At 43.9% G+C, this 25,562-nt stretch overlaps 2 protein-coding genes across 2 annotated transcripts in view; one reads left to right on the top strand and one right to left on the bottom strand.

Moving 5' to 3' along the window:
- Positions 1 to 6,265, bottom strand: part of TP53BP2 (tumor protein p53 binding protein 2) — a 37,503-nt gene extending 31,238 nt beyond the window's left edge. The window contains exon 1 of the mRNA XM_015857229.2: positions 6,071 to 6,265. Within this exon, the coding sequence (XP_015712715.1) occupies positions 6,071 to 6,097 (27 nt within the window). The 5' untranslated portion in view covers positions 6,098 to 6,265. The remainder of the gene's footprint in view (positions 1 to 6,070) is intronic.
- Positions 6,266 to 12,427: 6,162 nt separating this feature from the next.
- Positions 12,428 to 24,423, top strand: FBXO28 (F-box protein 28). The gene is made up of 5 exons (XM_015857165.2): positions 12,428 to 12,846; positions 17,104 to 17,213; positions 18,224 to 18,362; positions 20,697 to 20,892; positions 22,726 to 24,423. The coding sequence occupies exons 1-5, from the start codon at positions 12,634 to 12,636 to the stop codon at positions 23,118 to 23,120; spliced, it is 1,053 nt and encodes a 350-aa protein (XP_015712651.1). The 5' UTR covers positions 12,428 to 12,633; the 3' UTR covers positions 23,121 to 24,423.
- Positions 24,424 to 25,562: the final 1,139 nt, after the last annotated feature.

Below are 25,562 nucleotides of genomic sequence, written 5' to 3'. Positions count from 1 at the left end.
AAGAGGCCTGGAGTGTTTCACCTGGCCCCTGTACAACCTGCCTTTCACCACTTAGGAACAGCTCTTTCTCCACCCAAGCTCTTCTTTTGCAAGCAGAAATCAGCCACGTTCCCTGCTAATTCAGACAGGCTCTCCTGCAACACTTAATGATGCTGAGAGGCAAGCTGTGGGAATCCCATCCCTGTAAGGATTTTCCCAGCCTTTAAATGCTCCAAGACTTCCCCAGAGAAGGCAGGGCAGGAGCTACGGATCACTGCATTGCATGACCCTGATACCAGTCTGGGTAAGGCTCTGCATATGGGGGAGTACACTCACGTGGGATGAGAGCAGAGTGAAGAGAGGTCTGGACACAGACAAGTCACCACTTCGAAGCAGCAAGGAAATTATCACTAATATATAACTATACACAGATATACTAGGAGCAGCCTAAGAACAGTCCCAGCTACAAGTATTAAGATCCTTTTTTTGGATGTTTTTGTATGGTTTATTGGCCCAACCAGTTTGCTCAACTTCAGCTTTTGCAAGAGGGATGCTCTGCATCAGTAGCTGTGTGTGGCCTCCCAGCTCCTGATTCACCCTGCAGCACATTCAGTGCAGTGTAAGACTCAGACGGGATAACAACAACAGAATTATGAAAACCTCTCTGAGAAAGATTTAAGAAAACATAATTTCCCTCTTTTATAGAGCAGAAGGAAACTCAAGAAAAATACACAACTCCTGAGAATGTGCCTTAGCTTTCAGTTTTAAGGAACAGTGGGATTCAGCGCCTCATTACAATTGAGGGAAACCGGTAATCTAAGCCAAGATCTAAATTGCTCCTTAAGCAGTTAAACCTCACAAAATAAAAGTATAAAAAGACAAGGGTAGCCTCTTAGCTTGAGAAAAAAACACCAAAAGAAAAAACAAGTATAATTCCTTACACCCAAGATAGGTCTTAATCAGTGAACAGCAAATACCCACTTCATACACACACAAAAGATGTGTGAACAACCTTCTATTTTAGAGTCTCTTCTCAACGAACCACCCTCAGGCTCTTTGACTTTACAGAACCACAGCACAGGAGATGAAGGTGCTGGGGAGACACAGTTACCCTACATTAGCTCATTTAACTCTTAAACTGGGTGTGACAGGACTGTAGTGCAGCTGGAATACCACACCACAGCATACCAGTGGGTTTGACCCTACGGGAATCCCATCTCCCAGATCCCAGGTTGAATTCACTGAATGACCTTTAACAAGCTGCTTAACCTCCCTGCAGCTCTGGTTCCCTTCAATAAATGCTCTGATCTGGCATTTTAGAGACCAGATTTCGATATTAAACAACTCAAAATAGTTACATCAGAAACTCTTAGGTGAGCCTGGGGACTATAAACAGAGAACAATGCAGAAACATGGATAACTGCAGCATGTTCGATACTGACATTCATATGCTTTATTTTGCAAAAGTATGATAAATATAAAGAATCTAAAAGTAGGATTTACGTAAAGGTGAAGAAGTACAGAGGAGTTCCCCTCATCTCCCTTTTGCTTTTAAATAGATGCCCACGCAAGCTGGAGTGCCATATACAGCCATGCAAAAGCTCAGGAGGAAGGAAGACATGGAAGCATCGCTGCAGTAAAGAAGGAACTACTACCAAAATAATGTTACCATCTCACCATTGAAATTCTTGGCATAGATGTCACAGCACTGAAACACAAAGGGCTCATCATTTATACGTAACAGAGATTGGCTTAAACACACACATAATGGTGTGTGAACTGTGGTGAAACTGGTGAGGATGCAGGCGTGACCAATTCTAAGCACTCAAAGCAGAATATTAATGATTAACAAAAAGCAAATAGAAAAAAGCAAGTGAGAAACCACTTTTTGCATGGCCGGCATTGTGATGGTATCATGATTATCGCTCTTTCCCCAGTTCACTTAACGTGCAATCTCCATGTCCCCGAACTACAGCAAAGAGTTACCTAACAATGCTTTAAACAGCCTCTCAGGCATTTCTGGGGAATGTGAAACTTCTGAGACAGTTGAGCAACGGTGACTAAGGTAATTAGGTGCACTTCCAGTGATATCCAGGATTTCTGGTGAACTTTATACACACTATCATCTGACTCTTTAAGAATCAGAGATCAAAAAAAGACAGTTGTCTGACTCAGAAGTGACTAAGCCAGGAGAAAGCAGGCCTGGAGATAATAAAACTGAGAGCAAGGAGAGGTTTCTTTGCTCATTCCCTTGTGAGCAGGATCAGCGTTCTTAACTCCCAGAGCACTCAAGAGGAAAGAAGCCTCCCCACACCCACCATCCCAGCCACAACAGCACATGCTGGCCCTTAAAGCAGTAAAAGCAAGAGTCCCACTCACACTCCGCTCTGTTGAGCAGATCAGAAGCAGCTGAATGAACCACCTCCCCCAGCCCCACTGCTGGTAAGAGTTTGTAATGCTGCCCTTCCTTCCATTTCCGATAAAAGCCTCACCCAGAAACAGAGGTAGCCAGCACCACTTGGCACTCACATTTTAGACGGAAGGCCACCTCAGAAAACAACAGCTTTTTATACTGCTCGTGGAAAAGATCGTGCTGTAACAACATGAAAGGAAAAAAATCTGCACGGCAGAGAACTCGAGATAATGTTTTCCTATCAGGAATAACAATTAAGGTCACAAGGCGTAAGAGAACTGCAAAGTGAAAGAAGCACAGAGGTCAGAAAGCTGCCCCAAACTGCCTTTTTCAGCATTCCAGACAACATACTTTGAACACTGAATGCCACACTAAATCATTTAAACACGGTCACAATGCTGGAACTTCTAAAACATTAACTAGGAAATCCTTTAGAATGATACACAGCCACTACTAAATACTTCATTTAAATGAGGAGGTAAGACATGCTCAGAAGCACCCAGCCTGAAGTCCCGTCCGTGCACTAAATCCATGCAGGCAGATGAGAAAAGCAGTGCTATATGGCTGATAAACCTGATCAGAGCTTCAGTAATTAACAGGCTACAAGAAACAGGGCTGAGATGCCACAGATCACTATACTGCCACCATAACAAGCCACTAAAACTCCACATGTGCTCTGCAAAGCTTTGCCCCGCTGCAAACTCCATAGAGCTCTCATTGCACCCCACAGACCCCACTGCAAACCCCTTTGCATCCATCACACCGTTATAAAGCAGTGCAACCCCCACAGCTCCCATAAGAACTACTGTAAATCCCACTGTATCCATCGCAGCATTATAACCCCAATTGCAAACTCCATTTCCTCACAGCCCCCTCTACACAATTGCAATGGATTACAGACCCCTTACAAAGGCCATAGCACCATCACACACATACACGCACACACACAGCACACATTACCTTACTCAGAAAATAACACATGGTTATTGGGAAATTTCAGTTTCAGAAATTCTCCTTATTTGCAATGACGGATGGCAAAACTAATGTAGGAATGTAAGAACTCTTTGTTTTCCCAGTTTCTCCCTAACAACGTATCTGCTTGAACTCACCATCCTGATATCAAGGCACTGAGACAAACTGTAACATGGAGCCTTGCCCAGATCATTGTGGGGGGAGGGGGTGATCTAAAAACTTCACTGGACACTAAAAGGTAACTCCATTTGTGCTACCTCCCACTAAATATATCCAGTATGCATAATGACACAAATTATTTCCCAATGCATGCTCATCTTTAGGGTAATAGTGTAAAATTAGGAGAGAGACCAATTATGCTGCAGAAAAATAGGCTATTTTTGAAGGTGTTTCCAGCTCCTGTTCACCGCTTAACAGAACCAGTCACACTCCCACAAGCCTATGGCAGATGAAAGGTGAGAACTTCTCCCAGCACATCAGCGTTAACCCTGTTATTACCTTCATCAGCACAGCTACAAGCAAGTTGTCTCTTATTACGTTCCTATGCACACTTCTAATCACATTGTCTTGACATATGGTTAGAGCAGCAGTTTTTAGTGCCTAGCTGCTATTACCAGCACAAAAACACTCCAATTTCAGGGAAGTCTCCAAAGAGTGTGAGCTGTTGTGCTGTTTCAGCAGTTTCCAAGCTTTTCATTGGCAACCAGTCCAAAGGTGAATTCCTGCTGGGCTCACAACACTTGTGTTTCCTATCTGGGGTCACCAGCCCCACAAGTCCCATCTCAAAACTCAGTTTGAGTGGGTCTGTGTTTTCATTTTAAAGGTGGTAAGTAGTAAGATTTGTAATGCTTGTATTTTTAGTTCTTCTTACCAACATTCAGCTCTCACTGATCTTCCATTACTCGCAGTAAGTGTGATGTGAAAAGGCTGCAGCCACCCCCTTGTTTATGAGTTAGAAAACAGATTTGTTACTAAGATCAGTCATCAAACAAAGGAAAGCCTAAGCCAGCAAGCAGAGTGCTCCTGCCACCTGCATGGCCCATGAGACATGGCTGCTCCCCCCTCCATTTGAGCTCAGTGACGTGGAACAGACCAGCAATAGCACCTCTGGGAGATTTTACTGCTAATTAAAATTTACTGCTCATTAAAATTGGAAAAGATCACTAAGATCATCATGGCCAACTCATCCCCACTAACCCACATCTCTCAGTGCCACATCTCCATGGTTCTTGAACACCTCCAGGGATGGTGACTCCACAGCCTCCCTGGGCAGCCTGTGCCACTGCACCCTTCCTAATATCCAACCTGAACCTCCTTTAGTGCAACTTAAGGCCATTACCTCTCAGCCTGGTGCTATTACCTGGGAGCAAGAGACTCCTACCTCAACACAACTCCTCAGGCAGTTATAGAGAGCAGTAGGGTCTCCCCTGAGACTTCTCCATACTGAATGAGCCCAAACACCTGGGTGTTACTTGGCTCAGTTAAGTAATGGATTGATCTATTTTCCACTTCTTTCTGTTTTCACATGTAGACAGTACCACAATTGCACAACACGTTGGCTGTTCCATCCGTAGTTAAACTTGCACGTTGCCCATTCCTCCATCATTAGTTACAGTAATAAAGTCAACCAGCCCTCGCTAACATTGGGTGAGATTAAATTATTGCTCATTACTTCCTTCTAATTTCAGGGAAGAGCCTCACGCTGATAGAAAACAAGGCAGTCACAGCACACTCCAGCACCATCAGCCTTCCAGCACAGATCCATCCCTGCTGCCTACCAGAGCTCAGCTGGAAACGCCCCTTAAGAATCACAGAATCGTTCAGGTTGGAAAAGACCACTAAGATCATAATGGCCAACCATTGACCCACCCCCACCACACCCAGAAATCACATCCTTCAGTGCCACATCTCCACAGTCCCTGATCATCTTTAGGGACGGCGATTCCACCACCTCCCTGGGCAGCCTGTCCCAATGCATCACTACTCTTTTGTGCCTAGTAACCAACCTGAACCCTTTCTGGCACGACTTGTGGCCATTCTATCTTGTCTTAAACTGTGCTCCGCAGGGGTTCCCCATGCCCACAATAGTCTGTGCGCAGTGGGACCATGTGGAAGCTCCCTCATTAAGGAATAAGCAGGCGCTAAACTTGCTGAGTCCCCGGCCCGAAGCGGTAGGGGCCCGGCCCTAAGACACCATTTTATCCCACAGCTCCGAACAAAACCACCCCCCGCACACACGCGGCGCGTTTCGAGCCAACTTAAGAGAACTTTAAAGCCATAAATCGTCACAAAAGACACGTAAAGCGGGGAGCGGAGAGGGCGGCTCGCGGGGCGGCCCCAAAGGGGCGGGGGGACGTTCGGTGGCGGTGTGGGGCCCGATCCCCCCCCGGCGCTGGCTGAGATCCAGAGAGCCCGTCTGACGGGTTGGGCCCGAAGTGAGCGAGGGAAAGCTGGGAAAGGGAAGAAAAGAAAGGAAAAGGAAAGGAAAGAATTAAGAAAGGGAAAAGCAAGACTAAAAGGGAAAAGCAAGACTAAAAGGGAAAAGCAAGAAAAAGTAGAAGGAGTGAAGGGGGATGGGAAGCCCCCACCCGCAGCCCCGTGGCCAGAAGAGGGCAGAGGAAGGCAGGCTCGCCCCCCACCCCCTCCTCGGCTCCATTTTCTCTCCCTCCCGCTGCCCCGCTCCAACTTTCCTTCCCCGGCGCTCACCGGCATCATCTTGGAGCCGAACCGCATGGGGACGGTCAGTAGCGGCCCCGCCGCCCGCAGCGGCAGCGTGCCGGGCCGGGACCTGTTGCGGAAGCTCCCGACTCAGCCCAACCTCCTCCGCTTTGTCCCCGCCGGGCGCCGCTCTCCCGCCGACTCCGCTCCGAAAGCGGCCCCGGGTCGGCGGGGAGGAGCCGCCCCGCCCCGCCCCGCTCCGCCCCCCACCCCCGGGAGGGGCCGGCGCAGCTCCCCGGGCCTGGAGCGGGGTGCGGGGTTCGGTGGGGCCGGGTCGGGCTTTGCGCTGCTCTGAAGGCGTGACGGGGCTCGAGGGGAGCGGCCCCGGTGATGAAACGGGATGGAAGGGGATGAGGAGCTCCCGGCCGAAGGGAGAACGGAACCCCGGAGCTAATTTGGACGAACGCCTCTTTGCTAAAGGGGTGAAATAAAAGTTCAGCGGCGTGGTTGAAAAGCTAGATAACTTCCTTGGGAGATCATCGAGTCGGGGTTGACGCTACGGCAGTCGGGGGGAAATAAAAGAAAGAATATGATGGTATTTAAAGAGCTGGGCAGAGCTCCTAAAGCCGTTTTTTCCAGCAAAACAAAAGGCACGTTTCTCTGCCCGGTATGACATCACCGGCCCCGACGAGCATTGCATCCCGTGACGTCACAGCCCCTCCCAGGGTGACGTCATGATGCAAGTCCCACAGCGGACCCCCCGCTGTACCCTCCGCTGTCCCGGCTCGTGTCCCCATCCAGGAACGAAGAAGCACAACATCTCAGTCCTAAGAGAGAAAGGGGTTTGCCACGCACGGCAAAGGGCGTGATGCAGTGGTGTTAATGAAGGGCGAAGTGCCCTATGAGGGAGCTTTGAGTTCATCGTGGGCTGTTAAGGTGAGATCTCTTAATGCATTTCCCCAAATAATGACTGGTACAAACCATTTATAGGCTTCTAAAAAAAACACGGAAACTGATAGAGAAAAATTAAGTAGAGAACAGCTTTCTGACACGTGCATAATGACATTTTGCTATCACACGCTCCTTGCAGGTCAACCCGCAGGATTCTCCATCGGCACAGCTTCTCGGAGCTCCATTTCGCACACAAAGCTGCCACCCCATCCCTGCTAAGGAAATGAAGCTTCAGGGGGTGCCCGCATTGTCCCCGTGTCAGTGCCAGGCTCTGTGCTCCCCGTGCCAGCTGGCAGCAGGTTCGGAGCAGCCTCCCTCCCTCCACCTGGTCTGTGGGTGAAGCGGAGCCACTGCTGCCCGCACCTGTGCATCCATTAGCACCATTACTTGCCTCCTTGTGATGGCAGGATTTTCCCGTGCCAGTTTCTTAATCGTAGGAGAGTGTTATGATGATGAACAGCATTCGTTAAAGCTCTGGTTCCCCCCAGTGGGAAGAAGCATAAGAGTTTCTGCTCGCAGGTTCAGTCTCCGGGGTTCCAACAGTTGGTGATAATAACGTAACCCACAGAAGAACTGGCCGAGGCAATGGTTCCTACTCCTGCACACGCAGAGATATCACAGAAAAGGAAAGATGAGATCACAGGAATGGGAGCCAACAGCACAAAGAGCTGAAGCTCTGTACATCTCTTCTGCTTCTTGGGGGTCAAGACCATGTGCCCATGTGCAGTGCCTGCAAATCTGTCACAGCAAGGGGCCAGCTGAAAGTTAATATTCATGGAACTGCTTGAAAAGCATCTGAGGGAAGGAGGGGAAAAAAAAGACAAAAATGTACCAGAATGATTCTTCTTCTCTCCCTGCGAGAGAAATCTACTTGATCTAAACTGCAACAAGTCAAGAGAATTGTTCACCTAAACTCAGTGGGTTGGGGCTTCGGATCTCTAACATTAACCCTAAACCAAACCCTAATCCTCACCCTAAACATAGCCCTAATGCTATCACTAACCCTAAACCCTAATGCTAGCTAGAACCAGAACTCCTATCCTCTAAAACCTGACACTGGCAAGGTCAATCCTAACACTCCAGCCCTAACACTTAACCTTAATGACCCTAATCCCAACTCTAAACCTAACCCACTCACTCTAATTCTAACACTAAACCCTAACCTTAAAACTAGCATTAACTCATAACTCTATCTGGACACTGACTAGCCCTAACCCTAATGCAAAAAATAATCCTAATACTAACCTTAACCTTAGCCATAACTCCTAACCCAAACCCTAATTCTGACCCAAACGCTTTCTGACCTGTAACACTAACTTTGGGCAAGAGCTTGGCAAGTCAAACACTTCTTTACAGAAAGGGTAGTTAAGTACTGGAATAGGCTCCCCAGGGAGGTGGTTGAGTTGCTGTTCCTGGATGTGTTTAAGAGCTGTTTGGATGTGGTGCTCGGGGATATGGTTTAGCAGAGGGTTGTTAGAGTTAGGGTACTATGGTTGTGGTTGGACTTGATGATCTTCGAGGTTTTTTTCCAACCTGGGTAATTCTATGATTCTATGAAAAGTATCCTATCTCCAGTACTTCATCAGTGCTGGGAACGATGCCATGGACAAGGTTCAGCAAACTCAGCCACAGGTCCCATACCAGACAGTTAGCCCAGGAGAATGCCCAAGCTGTGCTGCTGAGTATGGAATGGATAATACATGGTACCTGGCTGCCCTCAAGGCAGACCCCTCTGTTTGCTATGGGCAAGCTGTGCACTGCCAGGCTGTCCAATTAATATCTCCACACATAAGCATCACTCACAGTAAACAAAAGTCTTCCATTCTTTCCATATCAGCCAGGAATTATTTAACTGTGGTCAACTAAAGGCTCTTCAAGTTATTTGCTAGAAGAAAATTCTAATTTCCACTCTAAATTATTTTCCGTGTAATATAAATTCTGATTTTTTTCTTTTCCCCCTCAACAGAAGGGTAACCAGCCATCTAAAGCAACCCTGGAATGTGCCTCAGAGACAGGAGAAATAAGCTTCCTCTTCTGTTAGTCTCCAGCATCTCTGAAACAGGGGTAGGCTGGCAGAAATCAGAGTTTTGCATGCATCGTGCACAGTTGCTATTCTCCATAATTAAATCATATTCATCAGACTCACTCTGGATCTCTGTCAGTTTATCTCAGCACAAATCCTGACTGAAGACCCTCTGCAGCAGAATGTCTGCTTAAGGCAATTGCTGCAATGCAAGAAAGTTGAGTCTGCCTCAAGCTGCCCCATAAGGGAGCTGGTCAATAATGAGGAGTGGGAAAGGAATTAAACAGTATGCTAATTAAGCACATACATATTCAGCTTTTGCAAACAGGAATTTTATGATTAAAATCCCATTCCTTGCCAGCAGCCTTGGGACACTGCTTGGCCATACAGTGGAGCTGGAGCTACATTCCAGCAGGAGGTTAAGAGCATGTGGAGAGTGAAATGAATGCTTCCATTTTATTGCTCCCTTGTCCCTGTTTCTCAGCTGCCAAGAAGCCAGCCTTAGCTTGTGCTAGCAGTTCCTCTGGAGTCAAGAGAGAATGAAATCAGAAAGGTTTCAGAAAACACAAAACGATTTCAAGATCAGGCCCAACACTTTCTTTTTTGTAAGGGGACTACAGGACTGAGGAGGCTGCATCGTTGTTACCTCTCCTGGTCACTGTACACATTTTCTTTGCACGTTCTCACACGAAGCTGTGCATCAGCAGTTCTAACCCTGCCTTAGATAACACCAGACAGAGCTGTATGGTCTACAAAGGACAGCTGACACTTTAGAAGCTCTCATTTTCTTCCACATCAGCACTACTGGTGTCGTGCCAGCAATGTTTCACTGAGCTGAAATGATGAGACACTGAGGGACACTACTGATGTCTCCACCAAATTCTCTTATCTAATCGTAGTTAAAGTGTATGATAACATGCAAAAATTCAAGCAAGTTCCTTGGAACTTAAACCAAGGAGAGCAGCAGAAAAACAGAGTGCCTTCTGAATCCCTGCCCTTGGGCTTCTGAAGAAGAAAATGTAATACAGAACAATAGCAAAAGTCATGTAATTAAAACTTCCTTACTTTCAATATAGGTTTTTCCACTGAGCTTACGCCTGAGTACAGCTGTGTGAGGACATGTAACGTGGCCAAGGCAATGTGCTAGCCAATACATGATTCCACAGCTTACCTAATCAACATATTACTTGTCCACAAACCCTCAGTCACTTCTGGATTTGAAAACACTTACTTAAACCTTTATATATATATATATTTTAATTTAAAAACAAAAATCCTATTTAATGAGAAGCTGACTGTGCAACATGCCCAGCCTACCAAAACTACTCAATGTTAGTTTGCTCCCTGCACTTCAGCTGAGAAAATCTGCAGAGAATGTTTTCTTTTATCCTCACTGTTCTGCCTCTGAGCTTCAGTTAAAGGTTACTATCAGATACCTTACGTAGGATAATCCATATAAATTAAAAGGTAGATGGAGGTTGTAGAGGTGATTTCTCACTTGTGTGGATGTGGACTTGCACCGAGCTTTTGCAATAGCTTTAAGCCTTAGACTTTACTCTGCCTCAGCATCCAGCAGCCTGTATGAAAATACGGCTACTCAAATACAACTGTCTGCTTTCAAATTTAGCACCTTTATTTAGCATCTATATATAAAATTCATAAAGTGAGCAAACCGCCACCACCCCAGCAAAGAAAACCTGCCTTGTGGGAAGGTATTTTCTATTTTTCTCTTGATTATACTAACTTAATAAAACAAATCTGTTCTCCTCCCACCCAGCTTCTGTTCTTATCTTGAATTTCTCAGCACGTTATTCCTCTTTGCTGCTATATTCCCCACTAACCTCACAGTTCTTGGCCTAGTTACACACCTTCCTTCAGCTTCAGCTGCTGGATTTCTTTCTTTTGCTCCTGTCTTTCCAGATGTCCACTTGTCAACTCCTACACTTGTCAGTTCCTATGTAAGCACAGTTACACTATACTACTAATGTAATAGACATATAGAAAATGCAGCTTATATATTATTGGGCATAAAGGTGTGTCTTAAAACATAAAGCAGTACCTTAAAACCTCAAACTTCAAATTACATGACAAAACAGAAAGCATTCTTGAAACTATTTTAAATTATATATATTTAGAGGGGAAAAAAAAACCCACCACTTGCTTTTACAACATTAGTGGACTATCAGCACAGACTTCCCATGCCAAGTCACAGGTTTATAAAGAGTTCTCCCAAGTGTGTTTTAAACTGCTGAGAGTGCATCTGAAAGGAGATCAGCTCCTAAAACCATACCCATAAAAAACCCCTTGTTCTCTAAGACAGCCGGATCATTTTACAGCAGCACTGATGAAATGGGATGGGGAGGAGGGGAAATACACAATGTGCTCTGCTCCTAAAAAGGAAATATTAATTTCAGTGCACATTTTTGGAGTGCCATTAGGATGACACACATAAAGTCTCACCCTTACATTTTCCATCTCTTTCCTTTACCATAGAGGTTCCAGGCGGGTTTCCAAGGGAGAAGCTGTACATTAAAAAGGTCATGATAAACCTTCAAAGATAAGAAGTTTAGCTGAAAAAAAAAATTGTACCAAGGTGCTGCAGGCAGCTACTGCTTTAGTCCTATAGTAATTAAAGCTGTACTACCTTGGCACAGGTACTATAATGAGCAGTCCCATTCTCCCCAAACGTTTTATGACTTTTTCCCATAGGCTTTGTTGCTGTCATTTCTCACGTTCACTGCCTTCAGTAAGGCAGTTATAAGCAGCACCATTCCCTAAGATTATAAGCACACTCAACACTACTAGCTTTCAACAATTGTGCCCACTCCTATCAGAGAAAAATGGCTGTGAAGCTACAGTGCAAGTGCCAGTGACCACACTCAGAAGCATCAGGAACGTTCTAGAAACAGTTTGTTGGTCCCATTGCTCTGCACTCCCACACCAGATACAGCTACCGTGACCAAGAAACATTACAAATGTATAAGCAAATAAAAGGGCAGAATTTGATTTATTGTTCATTTTGTCTCCTCAGTTATGCCTGGCTGTGCTGGGGGATCACTGCAGCTTTGTGGCACAGCAGCTATAGGGTGGTGAGGTACTGGAACAGGTTCCCTAGGGACATGATTGATGGCCCTTCCCTGGAGACTTTCAAGGTGAGGCTGGGCAACCTGATCTAGCTGTGGTGTCCCTGTTCATTGCAGGGGAGTTGAACTAGATGGCTGTCAGAGGTCTCTTTCAACACCAGGGATTCTATGATTCTGTGGTTGTATGTTCTGAGGATCTGTCCTGTGGTGGTTGAGGACATATCTCCTACTAGAGATACTCAAGCCTTGTCTGGATGCCTAGCTGTGCAACTTGCAGCGGGGAGTAAAGAACAGAATAAAGAACACGCCGGATCTAGAACGCACCGTGGAATTTCTCTGTTTCCAAGCAGCCGTCGAACCAACTGTCGTTCAAAAGCCCACTTACGCTTTTATCCTGCTCTAAACTCCCTGACAGCACCACTTCTGCCTCTCCCCCTGACCCCACATGGACCTGTGGGACCCAGGGCAGACCCCGCCCGCCTCGCAGCACAGCGGAAGTGCCGTCAGAGGAAGGCCGGCCGCCCGCCCTCAGCGGAGGAAGGCCGGGCTGTAAGATGGCGGCGGCGGAGGAGCGGCTCCTGTCGGAGGGGGAAGGCGGCGCCCCGGGCTCGGCGCGGCTCTCCCCGCCCCCGCTCTCGCAGTCTCCCGAGGCCCCGGCGCCCTTGGAGCAGCCGCCTCAGAGCAACACGCTGATGGGGCTGCCCATCGTGGCCATCGAGAGCATCCTCAGCTTCCTGTCCTACGACGAGACGAGCCAGCTCCGCCTGGTAGGGGCTGGGGAGGGGAGGGAAAGTGGGCGAGGGGCCGTGCCGCGGCCAGCACGGGGCCGCTGGAGCGGGAACGGCGCCGGGGAGGAGGAGGTGGGAAGGCGGTTGGGCCGGGCCGGGGCTTCTCCCTTGTGCCCGCCCCACGCCTCCCGTACGGGCGTGCAGGTGTGCGCCGTGCCCGCCGTCCTAGCGGAGCCCTGCCGCCTCTTAACGCCCTTCATCCCATTTGTACACTGTGGGGCTGCTGGACACGTAAGACCCCGAGTAAAGAGGGCGGCGAGGCCGCTGCTCCGAGGCCAGAATCACACAGAATGACCCGGGTTGGAAGGGACCTCAAGGATCATGTAGTTCCAACCCCCCTGCCTGGCAGGGCCACCAAACATACACCTTTACTAGATCAGGTTGCCCAGGGCCCTGTTTTTCCATTAGAAATAATGAAATAATGAAAGGAAGACTAAAGCCCTCTCTGCCTGAGAGGCTGCCTGCCGGGCTAACGGATCTAATAAAAGATACGAGCTCCACCTGCGAACTTCATTGTGCCCAAAAAAGCTCAAAGGTCAGCAAGGAGATCAGAATTTATCAGTCTTCAACTGCCTGTCACAGGAGCCTCGTGTAAACTGTGCCATAATATGACAGGCTGCGATCTTGCTCAATTTTGTATGAGATCACGTATGGAATAATAGTGAGGGAATTAATATGCAGCTTATGTAAACCTCAGTCAACTTCCCTGTGCTGTTTCTAGTTTAAGAGCTCATTAGCTTAAACCAGATAGTATTACACGTGTATTTCTGCAGAGAATTGGACTGCATTTGTCCCAGATCAGCAACCTGATTCTAAACTGGCAGCGCTTGAAGCAGAAGCTCTGCTTTTATTCATACTGCACAAAACACACCGTGCAGTCTTTTAACTCAAGAGGCAGCGAGGCCCTGGCTCTGCCCAGAGAAGCTGTGGTGCCCCATCCATGGAGGGACTCCAGGCCAGGTTGGATGAGACCCTTATCAGCCTGTATTGGGGGTGGGGGCAGCCCTGCCCACGGCTGGGGGTTGGAACTGGGAGGGCTCCAAAGTCCCATCCAACCCAAGCTGTTTTCTGATATGATACTTAATATTTCTAGCATGCTGTCAGACCTGCAAAACAGACCAGCAAAAACAAAGTGGATAAATATCAGTAGAGATGCACGTATGAGGAATAGTACTAGATGTAAAATGATCTTCTCAATTGCTATGCAAAACTAAAGGTGTTATTTTGGGAATTCACTGGAGACTGAAACAGAGGTGAGGAGACTGGATGTAACAATATGGATGGAGAATGATGGTAGCCTTTCAAAATAACGTGGTTTAGACACAAGTTCATAACGGAAATTCATCACTGTCAGGTTTTTAAGGGCACATAACTTCAGGATTACAGAATCACACACAGAATCACAGAATGACCCGGGTTGGAAGGGACCTCAAGGAGTCAAGGAGACTACTCAAGGAGTAGTTCCAACCCCCCTGCCTGGCAGGGCCACCAAACATACACCTTTACTAGATCAGGTTGCCCAGGGCCCCGTCCAACCTGGTCTTGAACACCTCCAAGGACGGGGCATCCACAACCTCCCTGGGCAGCCTGTTCCAGGGCCTAACCACTCTCCTAGTGAAGAACTTCCCTCTAACATCCAACCTAAATCTTCCCTCTTTTAACTTAAACCATTTCCCCGTGTCCTGCTATTGTCAGCCCTTTCGAAGAGTTTACTCCCTCCTGGGAGTAAGTTCCCTTCAGGTATTGAAAGGCTGCAATGAGGTCACCCGCAACAACCTTCTCTTCTCCAGGCTGAACAAACCCAACTCCCTCAGCCTGTCCTCATAGGGGAGGTGCTCCAGCCCCCTGATCATCTTTGTGGCCCTCCTCTGGACCCTTTCCAAAATCTCCATGTCTTTAGACTTCTCTTTGAGAACTTACTTGAGCTGCTTCTCATAATGCATTTCATAATGAGTAACGTTCTGCTAAGGATACGTTGTGGGACCAAATTAATTGAATGGCGGTGATTAAATTCCTCAGGTCTCATGCTCATTAAAAGTGTGCTCTTAAACAGCCTCATTATCCCATGGAATGCCACATTGTAAGGATTAAAGCACCTTGGGGAAGGCAGGACATCAATTGGCCTAAACAAAGCTTAAACGCACTGTACACACACTGACAAAAAGCACGGATTCCCTAAACTGATAGGTTTGAATGCTGCTGGAGGGGGAGGGAACAATATTTTTCTCCCTTCTCTAAGAAGCTTTAAATTGTGAATAGGAAAATGGCAAAGCAGGAATGAAAACCTAGGGCCATTTCCCAGGAACAAGTCATTTCACTTAATTATGCCTTATTTGTATGATGCTGTACTCACTTAATTGGAGCCTGCACTTTCCTGAATAAAATGGAGTAAAATTGAGCTAATATTGCTTTCTGAAATCACTTTGAATTTTACCGCTAAATATATATGTGTACCATCTATTAAACGTGGTGACATCCACATCTGGAAGAAACAAGTCTTCATTTTGGGATGCATTGATGTGACATTTGGAATGGTGAGTAGTGCTCCTAGTGAAGGGTGGTTAGTTTAGAGCATGGATGTTACATAACAGTTTACAAAAGCGGTGTCACAGTTACAAACTTTAGTCAGTTGTCCTAAAACAGTAGGATGGGCTCGTGCTGCTCTAAGTTCTCTTCCCAGATGCGGTCAGCCAAGATGGGAGCTGAACACTTCTGATTTGGGATAACATTGACATTAGTCTAAGCTTGGAAATCCATTTCCATTCAGGCTATTGCCACAGCAAACATGACTGCAAACAAACAATCCCGCAATGAAAAGCAATCAGTTAATAAATGCCTTCCATGAAGACTCTGAAGATAAGATTACCTTGGAATCAGTTACACATCAGAAGTGTCTGCAGTAACTTTGCACCAGTGCAGAGCGCAAATAAGGACAGCTCAGCTTTAATCTTCCCACAGTTTCAATAAATCTGTATTTACAGGCATTTCTATTTTAAGGCTCGCTGAAGTCATCAGCATTTTGTCACTTATTCTTCAACCTAGAAAGGCATTATGAAATACTGTGTCCGTGGAGCCTCTATTGATCTTAAAAAAGAACTCACAATGAATCTAAACACTTGGAATATATTTTTACCTCCAGTTTTGATACTAGTCATCTGATAGTGAAGTTGGGAATAATTATGTGGGCTCAGAACAACTTTCTAACACTGAAATTTGCACACAGACTTGTAGTTGGGCTGGCATTTGAGTGAACTTGGGCTGATGTAGCTTTATGATTAGAGTAAGGTAATAGCCACAAAACTTGGCAGATACGAGCAGGTTTGAACTTCTGGCTGTTACAGTCTGTTGAGATAGGAAGTATCAGGAACTGTCATGGACCAATATGAGCACTGAAAATGGTGATAGTGCAATCTATAAGAGACATATTGTTGTAACTTCAGGTGCCATGTTTTTAAATGCTATCATCAGGAACCAGCTGAGAACTAAGAGGTGACTGCTTAAATAAACTGCAGACAAACACTTTTGGTTTCTAATGGTATCAAATTAGTGTTTGGTTCTAGGCTGCTTGTTGTCACATACATGGACAATGTCCAGAAACCAGGGCAAATGAGTAAGATTAGAAAATCTTGATGCTTAAAAATCCAATGCAGTTCTTTTTAGCTGTTACAGCTTGCTGCCGTTCGGATATGGGAGGTATTTTCTGCCACCAGATGTCAGTATAAACATGATGAAAATTTCTCTTTGTGCTTCTCCACTGGTTTTCCCTAACAGTGTATCCAGGATTTTGGAGTTCTTTGCTTGTTTGCTTTTCTCCTGCTGAATAAGTGTATAGTTAAAGTTAACATAGCCCTTGTGCAAGTGTGACTTTCTAGATCAGGGGTTTGGTAGCATTAGAGCAGGTATTAATGTCATTATTACCTACCACTGTGAAAGAAAACAGCTTCTGGTATCCAGTGCAACCAGCAAATGAATCTGTTAAGCAGATAATACTTTTATATGAAAAGGAATCTTGCTTCTTGTGCACTATAGTGCATAATTCTTTAATTTGAATGGCCTGTTTTCCAAAAGAACTGTATGCATTGAAGGAAAAACATCATTTCTTGTTTCTGAGGCATCTTTCTGAGACAATCTGAGGGAATCTTGTGCTACTCAGCAAGTATGTGTAAGATGACAGTAAAAGTGTCTTGTGACATTTTTTGATACTCAAGAGATTTGTTTTGTTTTACTTAAATACAGGTTTGTAAACGAATGGACTTGGTTTGTCAACGAATGTTAAATCAGGGATTTCTAAAAGTGGAAAGATACCACAACTTGTGTCAAAAGCAAGTTAAAGCTCAGCTGCCAAGGTATGTACCAGCTAAAATTGGAGTTCAACTTCAGTGTGCTAGATTTTTTTCAGCAATATATGGAAAGGGAGATTCTTGCTGCCTAATTTGGTTTACATATCTTGAAATTGGAATATCTTTGGCTTGGTTTGGTTTTGTTTTTTCCCAAAAAAGCATTATAATCTAAGATCTAATTACAAAAGAATTGTGTAGATGAATGTATTTTGTGTTATATTGTACTAGGAGCTGGAATATTGGAAATTGCCACTGGTGTTCTGAACAGATTAAAGAAGAGTCCTGTGTTCTTCAGCCTTTCTGGCAAATCCAGAAGGGGCTCTTAGGAATGAATAAATGCCATTGCTCTTCTAGGCAAACTGATGATTTGTCTATGGCTCTGCTTGGTTCCTCTGTGCCAAGGATTAAATTAGGAAAGGGTGGAGGCTTGACATGTGAGCTCTCATTACTGGGAGCTTAAGGTTCTCTTTAAAGCAATGTCTTTTCTCCTCTTTCCAGTCTTATAAGTGCAGTTGCTGCTGCCATATCCTATCAGATTTCCCATTCAGAGTGAAGAAACTAAATGCTACTTACTGCTGAGATCATTTGTCAGAAGGTTGTACCTCAGCTTGAACTTTGTAGCAAGCAATAATGCTATAATAAATCCGCGTGTCGCATTGAAATACTAAATGCAGGAATATGGGAGGATAAAAATAACCACCTTGACTCATTGTCTGCTACTAGTTAGTACTGAAAGCCTGTTTTTAGAGTCCCAAATGACATACAGAGTTTATGGGTAACAAAAGATGTAATTATTTAGAGAAAAAAATTGTCTTGAGAAATTGTGCTATGCTATTGTGAGCCCATATGTAATTTCTGCCATTTTTTGTCCATAAACAGAACAAATGTGGTGGTTCTGTTTTCAAACCTTTAAATTGTTTTAAGGATTATATTAACTTGAGTGATAGTTACAGTTTTGTTTTGTGGGCTCGTTGTTAAATTACTGTATGTAAATCACTTAATGATCTGTCTCCTAGACGAGAGTCCGAAAGAAGAAACCATTCGTTAGCCCGTCATGCAGACATCCTTGCTGCTGTAGAAACGAGACTCTCTTTGTTAAATATGACTTTCATGAAGTACGTGGATTCCAATCTCTGTTGCTTCATACCTGGAAAGGTAAAATGTAGGCTCATTTATGTCAGTGTGTATGTTGTAAAAAAAAACATGACTGTGTAACATCAAGTACATTTGTCTCAGCTGCCCCAGATTATGTAATGTATACACATACTGATGGAGATACTTTGAACACGCAAGTTAATGCTCCTCTGTAACAGGCAGTGTGAAATGAAAGAACCAGAATATATCTAAATACTATTTAAAATTTAATATCTACTTTCCGTCAGGATTTTTACAGCACAGGATGTGTAGGGTTTAACTCTGACTTGTAACTGTACGAAATAGCTGGAGTCCAGGTCCTCAGAAGATACAGCAGAAGACTTCAAGTTCTTTTTGTACGGGTTTGAATGCTTCAAGTTAATTGAAGTGAGATGTATATAGTATGTGGGAACAGCTTTCAGTGTTACTACGGATGCAGTATTTCTGTATACTAGGTGGAGTAAGCTTTACATTGTAGGCAAACTTTGTTCATTATTATTGCTACTAAACAGTTCTGGTATTTCAGACTGCTACCCCAGCATAAGGTATAAATTAAGCCAGTGAGATGTATGTCAGAGATGGAACTGTTTTATAAGCTGTGAAAACAGAGGTATAGAGGGAATGGACAAAATCACCATCTGAGGAAGTGACCCAGATATAGTTTAGAATCAAAACAAGGTCTGTGACCATTAGCCTAACGTTCTGCTGCTCATGGGCAGATAACTGGGTTGCTCTAGGACGAAGCATGGCAGGCATTTCTGCATTCAGTTGAGCAGGGTAGGCTGTCAGCATGAAATAGTTTTTATCTTGAAGAAGTAATTTGATTTCCATATACTTTTATTGCCTTGATACTAAATTAATCTAAATTATTATAGTTTAATATACTTAGGTTTATTAAATTTATATTGTTTTTATATTTATATCTAATTTAAAATACAGTGTAATGTAACAAAGTCAAATGCATGTAATGCTGTGATACTCATGTACTGAATAGAATACCTAAAAGCAATGTTGCCTTATTTTCCTGAGGTGTAGGTGAAAAGGCAGTGCTGAAGCTAGACCTGGGGTGTGTAGGAGTTGTGCAAACAAGTTTGGCAGCCGTTTTCCTTCTGGGCAATGGGTCATAAAGATGTTATTTGTATTCTTGTGTAACAGCTAGAAAAGATTTTATTTACCTGCTTACTTGGTATATGAGCTTGATAAGCACTGCTGCTCTCTCACAGCGGTCATCAGTTCACCAGAAAGTCAGGCTTTGGTCAAAGCCTATTCAAGGCTCAGCCTGTGGTTTCTCCCCACCTGCCCTGTTTCAACAGAACTTTTTTGTCTGAATGAAGCTGCTGCAGAACTTTCAGGAAATACATATGTTCAAATATGTGAATCCGGGTTTGAGGTTGAGTGTATTGTGTTAAGGGTTCTTAACGCTGCAGAGTGAAGTGCCGCTGCAAGATTTATGTTGAGGATAGCAAAAGAATGCTTTGTGGATGTTGTTGCTGATGGGATATAATGAGGATAAAATTAGAGAAAGAAGCCTTTGGGAGCTTGCTGTGAGCTGGGATGCTTTGGTGACATCCAGCTTTTGCAGCTTTTTAGCTAAGCTTCCTTTATGAAAACACAAGACTCAGCCCTGTTGATTCTAAGCTCTTAAGGCCCATATCCTTCAGTAGAGTCTGGAGCCATTCTTAGGCATGTGCAAAATACCTGGCTTGGTAGTTTCTATAGTAAGAAACTGAAATTGGCCTGCTCGGACTTTAATTCTTAGATTAGTGAGGTGTCTTTCATCTCCGTAGTCCTGCTAAACAAAAGGCTGCTTTTCAAGCCTGTTAAGAGGGTGCTTATGCTCTCTGCCAGTCCTGGATTGGTATTTCATAAATTAATACATTTTGGGTGTAATCCAAATTTGTAATATTTTGAGTGGGAGCAAGCGAATTCATCTAAATATTTACAGCTCTTCAGACTGACATAACAGTAATTCTTGTTATTCCATTCCTATGCTGCGTGTGTCTCGTGACTGGCTGTTGGAATGACTGCTTAGCTATATGGCTTCCATCTTGGTTCTCCAAAAAGAAATGATGGTACTTACTGAGCGCATTAAATGCCAGTGTGGATGCAGTAAAACAATCTCACAAAGATGTTATTTCATGAGTTTCAATAGAACTGTGATCCATCAAGTGAATGGGTTGTCTGGTATATCGCAAACTACTCCATTTCCAAATGCCAATAAAGAACTAACACACGTAGTGATATGCAAGAGTAATAGCTGTGTAGTGAAAGCCTCTGATGTGCCGATGCTTTTAGAATGATCTGAAATAATCTTGTCTTTATCAGAAAAATCCTAATTCTTCTTAAATGTTTTAGGTAATAGATGAAATTTACCGTGTTCTAAGGTATGTAAACTCTACAAGAGCTCCTCAGAGAGCTCATGAAGTTCTTCAAGAACTAAGGGACATTTCTTCCATGGCTATGGAATATTTTGATGAGAAGATTGTTCCAATTCTGAAAAGGAAGCTTCCTGGGTCAGATGTATCAGGACGCCTGATAGGAGCTGCCCCAGGTATTAATTCCAATGTATAGTTAAGTGGTTTTTTTTATTGTTGTTGAATTTAATTATTTTATTTTTTAAAAACTCAGAGCACTTTATTTTAAAGCTCCCTCCCTTCAATAAGTGAGCTTTATCACATAAGAATTAATGATACTTGTTTCTTAAGAATGCCAACCATGAAATTCATTTGCTTTGTAAGTTAAGGAGGCTTTGTATCGGCAAAAGAACGGTCACTTGAATGTATGTTATAATTATGCATAGTGTGTATTCATTAAACAAACACTTTTGTGCCACCAATGAATGAGACTTTATCGTTGCATTTGGTTGAAGTTTGGCACATGAGATGACAACTCAAGACGCCTTTTATATTTAGTAAGAATCAGCAGATGAATTGGCCTGAGCTTCTGTAGTACGTAGAGAGCTAGAACACACAAGTATGTGCTTCCTTCACATTCCCAGAGCACTAAGGTATATGTTAACAATCAAAAACTTGAGGTTAACACTGAAAAGGCAGCTAAAATAATAGTCTGTAAATAAACAAACCGGTGTTTTGCATAGCCTCTCAGGTCTTCCGTAATTCATTTGAGCCAAAGTGTTAAGGTAGTTGCCTCATAGAGTGGCCAGAAGCATAGGGTTAGTAGAACTATAGTGTTTTCCCTGTACTGAACACCACTGGAGAATTAGGGATTGCAAAATATACTCTCTGAAGGGGTAACTCAAAAGAAGTGTTACAGCTTAACTAAAAATGATAGGCTGAACCGAAGGAGCTGCTTGTGGTTTGTTGCATGTCCTGTCCATCCCTTTAACTGTAAGTCTGTATTCCACCTCTTAATTATATTTGGATATTATTCTATATTATTATATATTATACTTACTATTATATATTATATATACAGTTCTACTGAGTCTGTCAGCTGAGGAAGCATTGCCCAAAACCATAGTGGATGTCAATGTGCTCATCAAAGCCGAGGCTTAATGTGATGTGAATGTACCTACCCTGTGTTGAGGGAATAGTATATCCAGTGGCAACCCTTTAGTGTCAAATAACTGGATCTTAAAGAAAAAAAGAAGAGAAATGTTCAAGGCTGTTCCAGATTGTTCTGTCTTTATAGTGCTTAAAAGTTGCATTTTACTTGCACTGCGTTGCTAGAAGAGTACAATGGTAGAAAAAGTGGTGGCTACCTTTTTTTGTTAGAAAAAGTGAAAGAAATTATACAGTAGCTGTTAGTCTCCTTGATTTGCAGGAATTTTAATAAAAACAACATTCCCAAGCTCAAACTCCAGTATGATTTTAGGACTTAGGAAGAATGAGTATACATCATCATGGAAAATAAATCCCCTTCTTCTAAAAAGTAAGGTAAACTGAAATATCTTGTTAAGCCCTGAATGAAAAACAGAATTGTAGCTGTCTATAACTGTGACAGCAGAATAAGAGCGTCCTATTGAAATACATTTAGTCTAGCTGTCATGTAATACATCTAATTTATAGCTGCAGGTTTTTGACTTCACATGTGTCACTAAGTCTAGCTGATCACATGTTATCTCTGTAATTGTTGATCTGGCTGAACGAGGGGGGCTCGTACATGGAAAATGAGGAACGAGCAGTTTTCCATGCTACTGGAAATCCAAGCCTTTAAAATTGAACAGCTACGCCCTGAAACACCACGTGCTTGTTAGATACTTAAAAGAACTGTAAGTCTGTTTCCATGTTCACATAACCTGCAGCCAGTACTCAGTACTCAGATTTGTGTTTGGGGTGTAGGGCTAAGCAAAGCAGGAGAACCGGGACATGATTTTTGCTTTTGTTGAAAAGGTGCGGAGTACTAACCAGTGTTTTCTCTGAAGTTCCAGGGCCTTCTGCAGCACTAACAACAATGCAGCTGTTCTCCAAGCAGAATCCTTCGAGACAGGAAGTCACCAAACTCCAGCAGCAAGTGAAAGCAAACGGTGCGGGTGTGACAGTGCTAAAGCGGGAAATCTCAGAGCTCCGCACCAAAGTGCAAGAGCAACAGAAACAGCTCCAAGATCAAGATCAGAAACTGCTAGAGCAAACCCAAATCATAGGTGAACAGAACGCCCGGTTGGCTGAGCTCGAACGCAAGCTGCGAGAGGTGATGGAGAGCGCGGTAGGAAGTTCTTCGGGTACTGGTTCAAATGAACAATCTCCTCGAAAACGGAGGAAGGCGGTTGAATCCACAGACTGTCCTAGGAAATCTAAACGCCTTCGAAACAGAAAATAACTTGGGGAGTCACCGACGCCTTCAGGAGGATACACTGCTTTAGTAGCCCAAGCAGGTCTGCTCATTTGGATACTGTGATTCGCTTCATGGTGTCCCGTAGGCTGCTGGCTCTTCAACACATCACTTAGACTTGAACATGAATTTTCTTTCATTGAGACTTTTCCCCTGCTTTCTGGATGGGTGGGCCTAATGCACAGGATCTTTAAGATTTGCAATAGATACATACTAACCAGTCCTGCTCTGTTACCATTTTGAAACAATAACCTATTTTTTTTTTGTTTTTTTGTTTTTTTTTTCCTCCGTGCAAATGTGTTGAAAGTAAACTTATTTGTGTTTCTGCGTATGTTCACATGAAATCTGAAATAAATTCAGTCTTAACTGACTAAAAAGTTGAGCTTAAAAACAGCTGTCCTGTTCACTTGAAGAAAAGACACGCTTTTAAAATCATGTTTTAGAAAACCTGACTTTGTTTTTTTGTTACAAGTGACCTTGTCTGGAATGTCTGAAAAGCAGTGAATAATTTTTTGGGATCTCTGTAACAAGTAAAACTGACTTCTTAAGCTACGCTATTGCCTATATATTTTTGTAAACTTACAAGGAAAGGCCTTCTGTCCAGTTGTCACACGCCCTAGTTCTAGGTCTTGGGAGCCATATTTGCATGGATAGATGCACGTAGAGCTTAGCCTGCTAAAAGCACTCATCTCAAGTTGTCCTTCACTCTGAGTACAGACCTGTAGAGCGATGCCTTCATTCCTCAGCCATAGCTCCACACCTGCTTTCAGCACAGCTGCTTTCTTACAGCAAGGTGGTCTTGCAGAGCTAGCGGCAAGAGCTTGGGAGCCAGGCTACCTGCAGGTATTGTTGGCCAAAGCTGGAGAGCTGAGAAGCTGCCTATGCATCACTTGATACATAGGCAAACATGAGAATCAGACAACCTGTCCCTGTGGTAACCAAACTCATGGGGACACCATTTGAATGAAATGCTGTATCACAAAAAAATGTAAGCTATTCTGTGTGTGTGTGTTGGGGTGGAGATTTCTCTGTAATGCTGAGGCCGATATTCCAGACTTCTTTGTCCTGACAGGTAAATCACTTCAGATGAAGTTTTAACTTCTTTTGCACTTCTGTTTTGAGCTTGTAACTGGAAAAGCATGTCCCGCACTGTTCAATCTCCCTGCTCGCTTTAACAACCTCGGAGCTGTATACAATGACTTTCTCATCTGTATATTTTTGGAACCTTATACAAATACCATTGTCCTTGGTTTTGTTTTAATGTACTAAACTACGTAGCTTTATTGTTTGACTTATGGTTTCCTTTTTTTTTATTATTATTTTTTGGGGGCTTTTGGCTTAGGTGGCACCCAGTTCAACTTGGCATGGCACTGAAAATGCAAGTCTGAAAAGGCCAGTTTGCCATTACTGGTCTTCCGCTGCTCATAAGCATAAACTCGTGAATTGCATTTATTGAAAAGGCTCGTTAGTCCATCTCTTAATATCTCTTAATATCTTTCACCTTAGTTTCTTTGTTTGCTTCTCCAAGATGCAAAAGGCCACTCCTCACATCACACGAGGACATTCCAGTTGATCAGCAGTGCCATTTTTTAATATGCTGGTGAACCTGTAGCCACGTGTAAAGTGAGATTCAAAGAACAACAGTGTATTGTTACGTGAAATATTGTCCATGAGTGGTGCCAAGTCGGAACCTCCAGCTCAAGGAAGTATCACATGCTGCAGGCCAGCAGGTGCATCCTGAGCCTCGGCACGCCGCCAAGCACGCTACAATTGAACCAAGGCCACTCAGCTGCGTGGGTAGAGGGGGGCAGTACAAGCAAGCTCTGAGAAACGCCACCAAGGACACAAGAAAAGCACCCAGCCTATTTTCTTCCCACTTCCTGGGGAGGGAGAGATCGGCACTGGATGGTCCCAAAAGGACTTGAATCCTTTTCAGTGGCACAGAATGTAGAAAACAGAGTGAATTAATAGCTTAGAGAAAATAGCTGGACGTTAACTTCTGGCCCTTATTAAATAAAAAAGGATGTGTTCTGCAATACACAAGTTGATACCTAGGCTGAAGTAAAACGAAATTAATTTTCACTTCATAGATTTCTGCGCAAGTTTACAAGGCTTACTGTGTCAACATGGTAAAGTACAGCAATTGTTGCAGTCTGCGACCGTATCATCTGTGCAAGGGAGAACCTCAAACCAGTCAGACTAAGGTGTTGTTTATGATGTAACGTGCATTTGATTTGCAGGCAGCTATCAGACTGTAGCTTTATGACTTGTAGTAAGGGCTGGTACTGAGCAGCTCAGGGTGGAAGGAAAGTGACAATATAGATTGCTCAGATTCAAGCACTAGTAAATTCTTACATTCCAAACACCCCTTTCATTAATCACAGAAGTGACTGATGTTTATGAGGATGTCTTTACATAGTTTCTTCACAT

This window comes from Coturnix japonica, chromosome 3, assembly GCF_001577835.2.
Source record: "Coturnix japonica isolate 7356 chromosome 3, Coturnix japonica 2.1, whole genome shotgun sequence".
In the NCBI taxonomy this organism is placed as follows: domain Eukaryota; kingdom Metazoa; phylum Chordata; class Aves; order Galliformes; family Phasianidae; genus Coturnix; species Coturnix japonica.
The sequence above is the reverse complement of the archived record's forward strand: the minus strand, read 5'-3'. Positions and strand labels throughout refer to the sequence as shown.